At 32.2% G+C, this 14,083-nt stretch overlaps 2 protein-coding genes across 2 annotated transcripts; one reads left to right on the plus strand and one right to left on the minus strand.

Moving 5' to 3' along the window:
* Window positions 1–1,812: 1,812 nt before the first annotated feature.
* On the minus strand, window positions 1,813–8,698 carry LOC139097235 (putative leucine-rich repeat-containing protein DDB_G0290503). Its single transcript, XM_070649020.1, has 6 exons — window positions 8,367–8,698; window positions 6,112–6,797; window positions 5,656–5,827; window positions 5,429–5,590; window positions 5,216–5,356; window positions 1,813–5,155 (listed from the first exon to the last, which is right to left on the minus strand). The coding sequence occupies exons 2-6, from the start codon at window positions 6,561–6,563 to the stop codon at window positions 4,943–4,945; spliced, it is 1,140 nt and encodes a 379-aa protein (XP_070505121.1). The 5' UTR covers window positions 6,564–6,797; window positions 8,367–8,698; the 3' UTR covers window positions 1,813–4,942.
* Window positions 8,699–8,836: 138 nt separating this feature from the next.
* LOC139097236 (sialin-like) lies at window positions 8,837–11,447 on the plus strand. Its single transcript, XM_070649021.1, has 7 exons — window positions 8,837–9,318; window positions 9,386–9,632; window positions 9,693–9,788; window positions 9,854–10,047; window positions 10,080–10,356; window positions 10,415–10,629; window positions 10,688–11,447. Exons 1-7 carry the CDS (start codon window positions 9,019–9,021, stop codon window positions 10,967–10,969), a joined length of 1,611 nt encoding a protein of 536 aa, XP_070505122.1. The 5' UTR covers window positions 8,837–9,018; the 3' UTR covers window positions 10,970–11,447.
* The last annotated feature ends 2,636 nt before the right edge of the window (window positions 11,448–14,083 follow it).

The following is a 14,083-nucleotide window of genomic DNA, read 5'->3' on the forward strand; positions in this document are numbered from 1 at the left end:
GTATTTTGATTCACAACTATACTAGCGAAACTCTAAACGTAGAATGAATCTAGCTGATTACTTGAAATAAAATTGAACAATTTACAGGTGCATGGAATCATTAATTTATGAAGTTTAAATTACTTTAATCAAACCCTTTCAGGCAACACCCATCAATAAAGTTAATCATGTTAATTTTCAAAATCATTTAGATATTAATTTAAATCCAGCCTCATATTCGAGTCATGTCGACCTAGGCCATATTTTCGATCTTATCTATTTTCGATAAAACCGATAATTACGGCTCTCAGTCTTCCTGTGCAGACTACCTACCTTTATAAGTCTAATGTGTGCAGAGGTCTGACGCACTCTCACTCATTAAACAATTATTGACCACAAATCGATCTAGCGCAGCTCCGGATCTCAATTATCTTAGATTTTTTGTCCGTTCCGGGATTAAAGGCCCGGATCAAGGATGATATTCTTATCACGAATTGTAACTTGGTTCATTGGCTCGCACCTTTAAATGTGTAGAGTTCGAAGTGTTTTTGATTTCCTTGGAAAGTGTAGATCTAAATGGTAAGGTGTCGGCGAGTATCCAATACAATTGTTATTTTATCTCAAATTATTGGTTTATTTTGATGATTAAATGAGAGATGAGTGAGATTTCAACTATAATACAAAAGGTAAATTAATAAATTAATTATTGGCACTTTAACCTCACAATACTTACGACAGTTAAATACGTCTGTATTCGTCGACGTCTCGAAATAAAAGAACGAATATTTTTTAATTTGCGCCCTTTATGCAGAACGAGCGAATTGAAAACCAAAAGGCGAATTCGAATCAGAATTCAAATAAAAATTTTCCGTTAAATGTATATGGAGAGTTAATTGCCAACAATTGTACATAAATCATTGCTAAATGCAAAATTAAAGACTTAATATAAATAAATTACCTGCAATTTATTGTAATTCTTAAGAACAATTCATAAAATATAATATTCCAAAAAAAATTAGTTGAAACAATTTTACATAATGATGTGTAAATTTTGATGTGTATATTTCAAATTGTAAAGTTACGTTACACAATATATGGAATGAATGCAAAATTAGTAATAAATGATGCAGATGCTGTCGTAGTCAACTCAAGTTCACAAGACTGGACGCATTACATCTTCACTACATTGTAATTTATTACACTTACCATAACTATAGTTTTTTAGGCACTTTACACTAACATTTATCAAATCAAAAAACATTCGTTGCATGAATTTTATATTGTAGCTGTAGATTATGGATAATGATTGACACATTTAAGAATTAAATGAACTGAAAGTTAGATTAATATTAAAATTATCAATTCCTCAAATTTTAATTTAAATTTTCTTTATTGAATTTTCTTTTGATTATCCTTAAAATTAATTTAAATGTTTCAAATCATTCAAAAAAAAATTAAACTTTTAACAAACAATTAAAAAAATTAAGAATCTCAAAAACAGAAACTCTCGGTTCCTTATAATATTTACAATTTAATGTCTACAATTCAAATTCATAAAGATGATGAAGAAGTAAATAATTTTCTTAAACGTCACAAAAAAGAGTAAGGATCTTAAATATTTATGGCAAAAAAGGAAAGTTTAAATTAGAAAAAGGTGTTAAAAAGGACAGACTTAGGTTTAAAAATGTAATTAAAAGAAAATTTCACTTAATTATTGTATTAAACAAGGCGATTCTGCTTTGATTAAAAACAAGCCGAAATTTAGTCTTTGATCTTTGTTATGGTGTTGAAATTTTGAAATTTTAAAATTTTGAAATTTTGAAATTTTGACAATTTTTAATTTTGACAATTTGAAAATTTATTTTTTTTAAATTTCGACAACACCTTCAGTTCCAAAAATTAAGATCAATCTAGCTATACATAAAATAATTCTCAATTTTGATCTTCTTTTGATCCTTTTTTAAATCTTTATTTTTTCCTTCTTCAACTTCCAATTCCTCAATTTATTTACTCAAATTGAGTATTTTTATATACAAAAAAAGGTAAAATAAACAATTGACATTTGAAAAAAAAAGCTCTAATGGCGTTACATAAAATTAATGGAACATAAAAATAGGAATTTTCAAGCTCGTTCGCATTTTTTTTTTATAAAGTTGAAAACTTTTTTTTTTGTGTTTTTCGTTCGCAAAATCGCAATTACAAATTATTTTTATATGCTACAAAAGGGCACATTTTGATTTTAAAAAGAAAGCAAAACAATTTTAAATTCAGGTTTATTGTCTGGGAAAAGGTGCTTAAGTGTCCCGAGTTGTTATCGTCTGTCCTAATGTACCAGAGGTATGACAATGATTATAAGCAACCGAAAGAGAGGTATTGGGTCACAGACTTTTTAATCATCCAAAAGCATTAAAGGACATAAGCTAGTAAGGGTTTCTCGAAGTCTCAGTTCTAACGAATTATCGAGACCAAGACCAGGACCGAGTTAGTGACCAGAACTGAGCCAGTGCCAAGAACCGAATCTGGGACCAGAACTGAATTAGCGACCATGAGCGAATTGGTAATCAAGATCGAGATCGAGAATACAAGTTAATTCTTCAAAGTCTTTGTATCGAAAAATCTCTAGACTGGGACTGGGATGTCTTGATCTTGGTCTCAAATTAAGATTGAAGAGCTCATCCTGCACAACTTGTTTGTTAGGGCACAACTATGCAGCCGTAGACACGAAATTGCCGTGGCCATGGACGATGATTTTGACCAATTTTACCAAGTTCCAATTCTCTAAGTAAAGCACTCAACCTTCCCAGACAACAACTCTGCAAGAAAAAAAAGCATTAAAACCATGCCATTGTCTCAATATCCATTAACAAACATTATTTTTTATTTTTCTATTAATTCTTCAGCAATTCCTTCTTCATATTTTATGCATTGTTCAGTCTTTAAAAATAAAAGCAAATTTAAATGACATTTTGGACGCAATTTTACGAAAAAAATAAAATTTTACAGCGTCATTAACAACATTTTAAGCACATTTTCCAGTACGGAAAGGTGCTGCTTGTTTATATTTATTCGATAATTTTTATTCCTTTTTTGAACTAAGAAATTGAAGAATTTCTGGACGATAATTTCAATTTTTAGAATATTTTTTTTTAATCAATCGATACCTAATGCTGCCTAATTCATAATAATTAATTGTTTATAAATCAAATTCAATTCCATTTGCCATTTTTAACATCATTCGACAATAGAAAAATTTCCATTTTATAGAAATTTCAGTCATGACATTTATATTGTTAGAAGAACGAAATTTTTGGATATTTTAGTACATGAATGCTTGAATGGTTTTTTGTCAAGAGATGGCTACTCTGTGGTCTGTGACACATCTGTCTCTGCGAGGACTAGAAATAGACATTGACTTGCCATCAACTAGTTGGAACGTATTTTTGTCCAATCGAGGTCTTTTAATAATTTTTAGATGTGGATATCTGGTGAGTTACAGCCGTCAAATTAACAATTTTGCAAGATAACTTTCGGAAATTACTTGGGCTCGTTCAAAACTGCAGGTCTGCAGACAAAACATGCAAGCCTAATGCTAACCTGAAGCCTTGGACAAACTATAATATACTGCCGAAAACTGATGGCCTGTGCATCTGAAATGCAAGTCTGCGGTTCTTGGCCAAACCCTAGAGACTACGTGGCGTTTAGGGCGTAGGAGGTGATGGGGTTACGGTAAGGGAAGAGGCAATCTTCAACATTACGTAATTTCCGAATGCTCCCCAGGTTCTTATTAGTAAAACACTTAAAATTTGTAAATAATTCAGTGAATTCTGGTAATTTAAGCCTGTAATTTGACTGTAGCAAGTCCAAGCATCATCCAATGTAGTCTAATGTCAAATAATCTTGATGTCATTCAATTATTACGACCACAGAGTTAACTTCACTTGATTTATTCTAAACTTACTGAATATTTTTAATATAAGTTGCAGTGAAATTCCTTAAAAGTAGTTTGAATGTTTGTTTATATTCCAAAAATATTTAACGATTTTGAAGATTTTTAAGAAATGAAGTAAATAGAAAATCAAAGACAGAAGGAGATAAATGCCTTAAATTAAATGTTTTGATGATGTAAATTTTTGAAAATCACAATTATTGTAAATTTTGAAAATAAAAAAAAATACGAAAAAAATCATCACATGCGGGTGGGTTTGTTTGATTCCTTTAATTTTTTGTTTGTTCTTGTTAATATATTAAATTGTAAGAGAGACGATAAGATAAGCAGAAGGAGTTGTAGAACTTTTTCAATACTTCCAAGCTTTGTTGCAATTTAGTAGTCATTTCTGGGTACGTATTGGAGTTCTCCGAAGTCTTGTTTTCCACAAATTTTGAGAGATTGAGGCTCAGATGACCAAGACCGAAGTCCAGACGACAGAAACCGAGTCCAAGACTGTTCAAGATTTCTCCGAAGTCACGAGATTTGTCGAGACCTAAGACTGGGAACTCTAAGTCTCTTTATATCGGCCTCAACTATCCTTAGTACGTATTTGATATAAACCTAAGTCTACAGATGGACTTTTTGGTCATTAATCATCTGCAAATCAGATTTTGGAGGACTTTAGTGAAGTCAAACTTGGAAGTCCGACTTCTGAAGTCCTACCAACTCTGCTTCAAACCTTAACGTCTGCTCAGATTTCATCTGGCTTCATCCAATATCCGTTTCAACTCTTAGAATCTAATAAAATTAAAAATCTCAAATTTGTTCGAATGCAAAAAACTTCAAAATATTCGAAAAAGCTCCACAAAATCCCTTCCTGCATATTAAAATGACAATAAATACTTGAAGAACATGACAAAGTATTGAAAAAATTTTTTAATACGTTTAATTTTCATTAAAATATATTCTTCATTAATCATTTACACATAGCCAATCATGAGTCATCACAAATTGAAAAAACTTTAAATTTTAATCTCAAGCAGCCGAGTCAATGATTTGTGCATTTCCACTATCATTTAGTGATGATTCATTTGCATTCAAATCAGCTGTAACTAAATTTCCATTTGATAAGCTCAAATGACCCAATGGCAATGTGCTGATTGTATTGAAGTTTGTCTCTTCCAAGTCACGTTGGAGTTTTGTCAACTCTGGACAGTCTTTGACGATGTTTTGGATGCTGTGAAGAGTCTAGAAAGGAATTTGAAAATTAATTTTTGGTAATTTGAGGAACTGAGTTTCTTAAGCTACCTCAAGAGCGCCATCAATGGCATCATATTGTCGTTTAGCTTCTGTAATTGCTTGATGCCAACCGCCATTCATCACAGTACTATTTGAAATTTCAGTCAATTGACGTTCCTTCTCGCGTAATTTCTCTTTCAGAATTGGAACCTAAGATTAACAATTTGTAACAAATTTCTTCATTAATCAACGGAACTAACTCTTAAATCAGCACAAACTCACCTCATTACAAGCAGATACAACATGTGAAACAATCTCATCTTCTGGCAAATTACCAGTCTCCTGCCACACTTTTAATTTCGTAAGAATCTCATCCTTGTCAATTTTCTTCTCATTTCTCTCCGCACATAACGTGCTGAGACTACAAATGTCTTGATTAAGTCTCTAAAATGAGGCAACAATAAAAATGAATTAAGAGAATTAATTATCATCCATTTCCTGCAACTTACATCAATCTCCTGGCGATGTCTTTGCAATTCTGTCTTGCAATTTACGAGCTCATTTCCCTTCACAATTAACTGCTGTGTAGCATCCTTTAAATCTCCTTTTAATTTCTGATTTATCATCTCCCATTCTGTAAGTTTCTCGATGGTTTCTTCTTTACTGACTTGGATCTTATTTCTGAAATGAAATGGATGATGAGATTTAATTAGTATTTAAGTGCTGTGGATGATTGAGTTAAAAGGTTGAAGGAAATTGTGTTTTTTGAGGATTTTTGGTATTGAAGGCAAAGATTCAAGACAGTTCTCAATTATGGTCTCTGATTTATCAATTAAGATCCAATTCGGATCATTTAAGATCTCCTGACATAAAATGCACATTGAATCTCAAGAATCAATCCTTAAAACCCCTCAATAAACACAATCCACACCGTTAACTACAATTAATATCCTAATCAATCTTACTTGTCAGTAACCAACTCCTGAATGCAATTATCATTATCCATCTGTATTATTCGAAGGACTTTTAGTAATTTTGTAATGGAATTGTCAACTTCAATGACTTGATCGACGATAGATTGTGCTGTACAATATTCACCAATCGATTGTACATCTGCACATGATTCCTGACTTATGTCATCTGATGTACTATTTCTCTCAGAGTTATGTCGTCTATGTGCCATTGCATTTGTTTGCATCTCAATTTGTTGACGATTAGCAATGGCTTGTGATAAATTATCGAATGAGCATTCACGATAGTCATGCATAGAGCTTTTTAATACTTCCGATGGAATCTCAATTTGTGACAACATAATTTGTGATGTTGAGACGAGATTATGTGAATGTGAGTCAGGCATTTGGACATCTTCGAGGACATTTTCCATCATTAAACATGGTTCCGTTTCGGAATCGAGCATTTCTGTTGAGTCGTCGTCTTCAACATCCCGACATTTATTATTGTTATTTGATGATTGATTTTGATTTTGTTTACTTGATGTTGCATTTTTTATGGCATTGATGACAGCTGCAAGGAACGATTGATTACGTTGTGGTGACTTATCGCCTGATGATGATTTTGCTGTTTCAAAATCAGGACTTCCATCACCACTGCTTGATGAATTGGTGTAGGCATCATTGAAGAAAACTATATCCTGTGGATTAGATGAAAAGGTTGAGGTTGGATTTAGTGGAATTATGTCTATTCTATGGATTTCTAGACTATGGAATTTAGTAAGAAATGGTTAGTCTTAATATCCATTAATATCAATTGAAATTCTCTGTAACATGCAAAAACAAAAGCTTAGCAACAATCAGGAAGTGACTAGTATAAATCTCATATCCATACCGTGATGTAATCATCTCTAATTTACTACAATACGCAAAAAATTCATTCACAAATCAAATAATGTAAAAATGTTCTAAATATTAAACTTTAGTTTGCTTCTGTAACTTGAACTATAAGGTAAGAGCACAGCAAATATTTAAAGCACAAAAAAGATTGTTCAATTGTTATGTTCAATTAAGTCTTTCCCACGAATTTGATAAGTTTTAACAAATGGAATTGATTATAATATAAATCAAAATGTGTAAAGGGGGTCGTTCACTTGTTACGTCAGCTGGGGTTGACTACGATTTTATTACATCTCAAAAAGCATTTGACGAACATTTTGAAACGAAGTAAAAGGAAGCTAAAAGCTTTATGTAACATAATAAGTGAATGACCCCAATGCACTAGGAAAAATTTCATTTATAATATTTATAATTAGTTTTTTTTTTGTAATTTAAAAGCAATCGAGTAGCAGTTAAGTGAACTTATTAAGGGGAACAATAGTGATTAAATATTTTGAAAACCATAAGCTTAAAGTTGATTGTTTTAGGTGAGTGGATTATATTACAAAGACGAAATCGTAGACCCCATCCTTCTTAAATGCGAACGCAAGTTGTATCCTACTCCCTATTTGAAGCGTATTCATAAGAAGTTTAGGGACTGGAACACTCCTTTTTAAAAAAAAAAATCGGAAAATACGAAACCATCTCTAAATTTTGATAAAACTAGCTGTCACTCCGACTCCCACTAGCTCCTCCTCCTAAGGAAGAGGGAAAGATTCTTTTAAAGGCTAAGTTTGCTCTTTATGTAAGACTGGATCAGTCGAAACTTCAACCTTTTAAAAAATTCTGGAAAGCTCCCACAAAACTATCATATCAAGCACATTCACAACAACGTGATTGTATTAAGGATAAAATGGCAAAAAGTCGTAATAATAAGCTAAAAGCTCTGTAACAGCTTTTACCCATTAATTGGCAAAATCAATAACAAATCGTACCGTTTAGGAACATAAAAAGTGTCTCTTTTAACTTCCAAAGACAATCAGTTACCCCCAAATATCTTGTTCAAAAAGGGAATGGGGAAGTCGAAGTCTGAGAGATTCCTAAGCTGACTAAATGTCAAATGTATACCTTCTCTTAGTATTCTCTGATATCACTAAATACACCTTTAGCGATCAAGCTATGTGCCGGAATAAGGACGTTAAAGGATTGATTAAAAGCCTATCCAAACCACCTCGTCTGAAAAGTGGCAGCCCCACAATCAGGCTAAAGGTGGTAAGGCTTAATCCTCGTCTAAACCACATGCTTTTCACGCAAATTAAAAGAATCTCTAAAATAATTAAATTCAATTCAACTTCCTTCTATGGTAAGACGACTAGATAAATTCAATTAACCTTTTTCAAATATTCAGCACTACAATGTAATAATATCAGTAGTTTATCTTTCAATTCTCTTCTAAAAAATTAGATACACTCCAAAGATTCATCTCGTCGAGCAATAAATCTTTTAAAAAAAAGCACTTAAACACGACTATAGCTATGAATAAATTTCAATATTTTTCCTACTGTCTACGGTGTGAATGCGATAAAAACATTCAACTCTATTCTATAGTCTACAAATAGCTGAAATTAAATGAAGCATTACTCTCATAAATGCTCTTTCTAAAATTTATCACGCAATGACAATTAATATTCCGGTAGCAGATAAAGGCACAAACAATTCTCATCAAACCAAGAAAAAAAAAGAGTAAAATATGACAAAAAGTTTGAGTCTTCTTATCACTACCGAGAATATAAAATAAATTAACTAGTCGAAATTGTTATCATCACAACTGTTGTCTGTTATTATTTCTTTTTACTTAAAGGTAGGAAAATATTTGAAGATCATTAAACTGTTTTCTGGTAATCATCGTCTTATCTTCTCCCACAACATGCTTTTCACATCATAATTTTTGAGGAAGTAAGTTCAAAAACATCTCGTCAGGAGTTTTCAGTTGCTGTCAGAATTTTGCTGGATATAGGATAAACAGCATAAGCAGGAAAAAAAATGGTCGTGGCACCGAAACTTGTTGAAGAAAAAACGGAAGGTGTAAAGGCACGGACAGTACTATGGTACATGACATTCTTTGGATTTGCTGTTAACTATATAATCCGTATAAATGTTAATATTGCAATTGTGGACATGATTGACATGAATTATAAGAAAAATGAAAGTGTGGAACCAGAATGTTTTAGTGATGTCATACTTAATACTACATCTAGTGATCATACAGGCTTAGCAACTGTAGAGAATGATAGAAGTAGAAGATACACCTCAATAGAACGAAGGCTTTTGGACTTTTTTGAGGTAAGATAACAAGCATGTCAAGATTGTGTCAAAAAATTCAAACAATATGATAAATTGACTCATTCAGATTGAATATGAACGTGATGGATTTAAATGGGACGAACGAAAGCAGGCAACATTCCTTGGATCATTCTATTGGCTTCATTGGGCATCACAAATTCCAGGCGGAATTTTAGCATCAAAATATGGAACAAAATTCATTTTTGGATATTCCAATTATATCTCATGCGTGCTTTGTTTCATTACTCCACTTATCAGCTATTTGGATTATCATGCACTCATAGCTGTCAGAGTGATATCTGGAATATTCACTGGTAATGAAATGTTAATGCGGAATATAAACTGAATTGATTGAATTATTGATTTGATAATAGGTCTCGCGTGGCCAGCAATGCACCATCTTGTGGGACTTTGGATACCTGGAAATGAAAGGAGTCGATTTGTGACTGCTTATTTGGGATCTTCTATTGGTAAGTCACAGAAATAATTCTTGGAATACTTTAGAATCTAATTCTATTCCCAAAAAAAATTCCAGGAACCGCTATAGCATATCCAATTTTTGGTTACATCATTAAAATCTCATCATGGGAATGGGTCTTTCATACATGCTTTGTAGTCGGTACAATCTGGTTTATTCTATGGCAATACAATGTCTATGACAGTCCAGAAGAACATCCTCGCATTCATCCAGCAGAAAAGGGTTACATTCTTGAAGTCCTTGGCTCATCCGTCATTCGAGATGAAAATCAGAAGAAGGAAAGGAAATTCCATGGATACCAATTTTGAAATCACGATCAACGTGGATTGCTGCTATAGCACAAATCGGTGGAATTTGGGGTCTATTCACATTATTGACACAAAGTCCAACATACTTCCGTTTCATTCATGGATGGAGTGTTGAAATGACTGGAATTTTATCAGGAATTCCACATTTATTGAGGACTTTATTCTCATTTATGTTCTCGATGTTTGGTGACTATCTGCTGACGCACAATAAAATGTCACGTGAACGTGTCAGGAAGTTTGCTACTTTATTCCGTAAGTTGATAAAATTGTGTAAATTATTTCAAGTAAAAATTAAAAAATTCATTTTCAGATTTGATTTTCAACGGACTCTTTTGCCTTGGACTTGCTTATTCTGGATGTAATATCATCATGGCTGTGACATTCTTATCAATTTCACTTGCTTTACATGGTGCTGTATCATCAGGTGTCTTAGCCGGAATGATTGATAACAGTCCCAACTATTCTGGAATTTTATTAGGAATCACAAGTACGGTTGCTATTTGTTCTGGATTTGTGTCACCTATGGTAAGTGACTATGTCATAATCCATCAAGCAGTTGATTTTTAAATTAATTCTTTTTTAGATCGTTGGAGAACTAACCAAAAACAATCAAACAACTACTGCATGGCAGCACATCTTCGAACTAACTGCAATAATTATGATTGTCTGTGGAATTATTTACATTTTATTCAATGATGGAACTACGCAGCCATGGAACAAGCCAAAAGTCAACCAAACTGAAGCACCTGAAATCACCCAAGATTTAAGGAAGCAACTTTTAAGTTTAAGCTATGAAACAGCTCGAAGAGCATCAATGGATCAAAATTTGGATGAAAGTCGGTGTGAAAATGAGAAGGACATATAGTAAGAAGTTCCGTCTATTTATTTTGTGAGACGACGACGTTGAGATTGAATCAATAGACCTATTTTCCATGTTTGTTGTTTACAAGTGTCAAAAGTGAATTTAAAAGATTTTACAACATCCGAGATAAGGAACAAATAATGTTCAGTTATGTCCTGTAATTTGTTATTTGATTGCAATAGAATATTAATATAGATCAGTTAAGTATTGTTGATTTATTTATAGATTTTAAAGATTAGGGTCGTTCACTTATTAAGTTCAGGTAGGGGATAAATCTGGCTTAAGCAATGTACATTCCAAAGATTCCATTGTTCATTTATCGTTATTCTGTAACGTAATAAGTGAACGATCTCTAAACATTACTAAGCCTATTTATCCATTGCTGCCTTAATATTAACACAAATGTTAACCAAAAAACCCAACTGTCATACCAAATTTCGAGTAGTACCTTAATAAAATATATTATTAATTAAGTATTAAATTATGATTGATTTTATTAATTTTCTAAAGTTTATTGGAATACAGTTCACAAAGAAGCACGAGATCACTTGTACATTGATCTTGTGCAGAGTAACGAGTCACATTTTCGGTTTGGAGTCATTGTAAATCAGAACATAACCGACTTACACAATATCAAATAGATGTGTATTGTAATCTTGACAATGATACACTTTGCTATGTGATACTTAGATAAAGAATTTAATTCATAGCCCCGAGCGACACAAATGAAGAATGCTATATTATGAAACTTTTAAGGCAAGTGATTCGGATCACATTATAATCTGTAGGTCTAAAATTATTACATCAGATTAATAATCGGAGTGCCTCCAACTCATTAGACTGGGCCCTTGAAGCATTATATTTAAAACTATTTTGTTGCCTTGTGGACACTACAAGGAAACGGCAAACATTTAGTGTTAGTAAAAGAGTTTTGTCGGAGCCTTAAAAGCCAGTTTAACAGTGCTTAAGAATTTAAAGAATTTTGAAATATTATCGATTTTGATAAATGAGAATCAATTAGTCAAGAACTAAGAACTACTGTCACATTAGCAATCATTTCTAGCTTTTTTATATCTGTATATTTGATGCCTAAAACAAGAAAAATAACGACGTGATAATTAACTAATGTTATTTGATCAAAGATTTTTGTATTAGTCATCATCAAAACTAATAAATGATAATTTAGTTATTAAAATCCATAATACTTTTTACAATGAAATATTCAGATGTGATTCCCAAAATCATAAAAAATTCTTGTTTCATTTGTGGTGATCATTCGACAAACAAACAAGATGTGAATTTTCTCAGAACTTTATATATTTTTAAAAGCTTGCTATCACGTGTAGACGATTATAGTGTTTGAAAAGTCAAATGCGCAAGTCTGCGCATAGAAAAATCTGCGTATGGTTGCGCAGTTTTGCGTTTGTTGAGCTTTCCATCTAGATGCAATCTACATGCTAGCATGTGAAACAATCGTGGAAAGTTTGGCGGCATTTAACAGATCTAACACATCTTACAGAGCAATTCATCTTACAGATCGATAAAGGGACAATTCTTACATCATTGCAAAAATAAACCTTTAGAAGTCTTATTCTTATTTGATCTAAAAATAAACTCATCAACACGTTTGAATGCCGAAATTCAAAAACATCAGTTCCGTCAATAATGGAAATTAGTTTTAAACACTTTTACGCTCTACATCACGTAAGTTAAACGATAACAGATGATCGAGCAATTTACACTTTTCCGCAATCATTTCACTTTTTTAATTTTTCATTATCAAGCTATATGGGACAGATTTATGTAGGTAATATAAAATAACAACAATAAAGTTCATCATACCACAATCCTTCAACTTCAAAATGACTTAATCATCTGTTTTTAATGTAAAGCAAAACAATCAAAAAGTCAGCGATATTAAAAATTATTGAAAAACTTGTGGCTACGATTTTTTAACGATTTCAAGCAATATCCAAGGCTCAGACACTCACAAAAAATTGTAAAAATTTTACAATATTCACAATTTTTTTCATATGAAATAAGAATCAAGATATTGAGTGTCTGAGCCATGGCAATAACGCCATTCGTCGAAAAACTACCTCCACTTGTGCTTAATAAAATATTAACAACAATATTTTGAAAGTATCAGTTGTGTTTTTGATGCAAATAGAGACGGATTGAGTTGAAATGTGCTGTAGATTTGGCGCGAAGTGTTAAAAATAAAGGGCGTGGAATTCTAATGAATTTTGAAGGTTGCAGGTACAAATCAGAATTCTTTGTGGTTGTGAAAACGAAAGAAAGTTTCTGGAAAAATTCAAAGTATTTAAAAAATGTCAAAAAGTTGTCGGAACTAATTTAAATTATTTAATTATTTGCGTGAAATTGGATTTAAGTCTTAGTTCACTTTCAAAGTTGCATCATCGAGGGTTTTAATTGTTGAATGCAAAATTATCGAGTGATTCGAAGTCATTACCAAAAGGTCAATTACAAAAAGTTAAGGATAAGCAGTCAAAAGTGAAAGGATAAACAAGCAGATGCAAGAATCACGAGATTTTAAGTTAAAAGGCTTGTAAAAACCCCAAGTCAAGTGAATTAAGAGAAAAGAATTCGAAGCTGAATATTTCAAACTGTATATTCACTTCCAACAACACCTTGTAAACCAGTTGTGCACAACCTTTTATTTTAAGTCACACAATTTGGTGGTACGCCTCGACCAAAACCGCAAACGACATAAAATTCAAGGCATTTAAATATTTTCATGTCGGAACACTAGTGTGTCGCGACACGCAGGTTGTCCACCACTGCTGTAAACCAGCACTATTCATCAACATAAATTTCACAGCCAATAAATCATTAAATTAAAAATTTCTAATCAATTTAAAAAATGCATAAATTTAAATATCTTAAAAGCTCATCAAGTTCGCACAGCTGAGCAATATTGGTGCAAAGCAATAACTCGCGAGAGGATAGATAAAGCATAAAGTAAGAGAAAGAGAGAAATAAAAAAAATGCTTCAGATTTAAACAAGTTTTTATAGCTGGCTATTGAGAACAAAAAAAAAAAAAAACATATACTCAGCTATAAGCTGTGAGCCGAGTTTTTTTTCGATTCAGTTAG

The sequence above is a fragment of the Chironomus tepperi genome, unplaced genomic scaffold (assembly GCF_022539635.2).
Source record: "Chironomus tepperi strain 1889 unplaced genomic scaffold, CSIRO-AGI_Ctep_v1 contig_416, whole genome shotgun sequence".
NCBI classification, from domain to species: domain Eukaryota; kingdom Metazoa; phylum Arthropoda; class Insecta; order Diptera; family Chironomidae; genus Chironomus; species Chironomus tepperi.

Coding starts and splice junctions, on each gene's coding strand:
- LOC139097235 (XM_070649020.1), bottom strand. CDS start 6,563: ATGCTCGATTCCGAAACGGAACCATGTTTAATGATGGAAAATGTCCTC. Junction 5,828..6,111: donor CAGGAGTTGGTTACTGACAA/GTAAGATTGATT, acceptor ATTTCATTTCAG/AAATAAGATCCAAGTCAGTA. Junction 5,591..5,655: donor GACATCGCCAGGAGATTGAT/GTAAGTTGCAGG, acceptor GCCTCATTTTAG/AGACTTAATCAAGACATTTG.
- LOC139097236 (XM_070649021.1), top strand. CDS start 9,019: ATGGTCGTGGCACCGAAACTTGTTGAAGAAAAAACGGAAGGTGTAAAG. Junction 9,319..9,385: donor GGCTTTTGGACTTTTTTGAG/GTAAGATAACAA, acceptor TGACTCATTCAG/ATTGAATATGAACGTGATGG. Junction 9,633..9,692: donor GATATCTGGAATATTCACTG/GTAATGAAATGT, acceptor ATTTGATAATAG/GTCTCGCGTGGCCAGCAATG.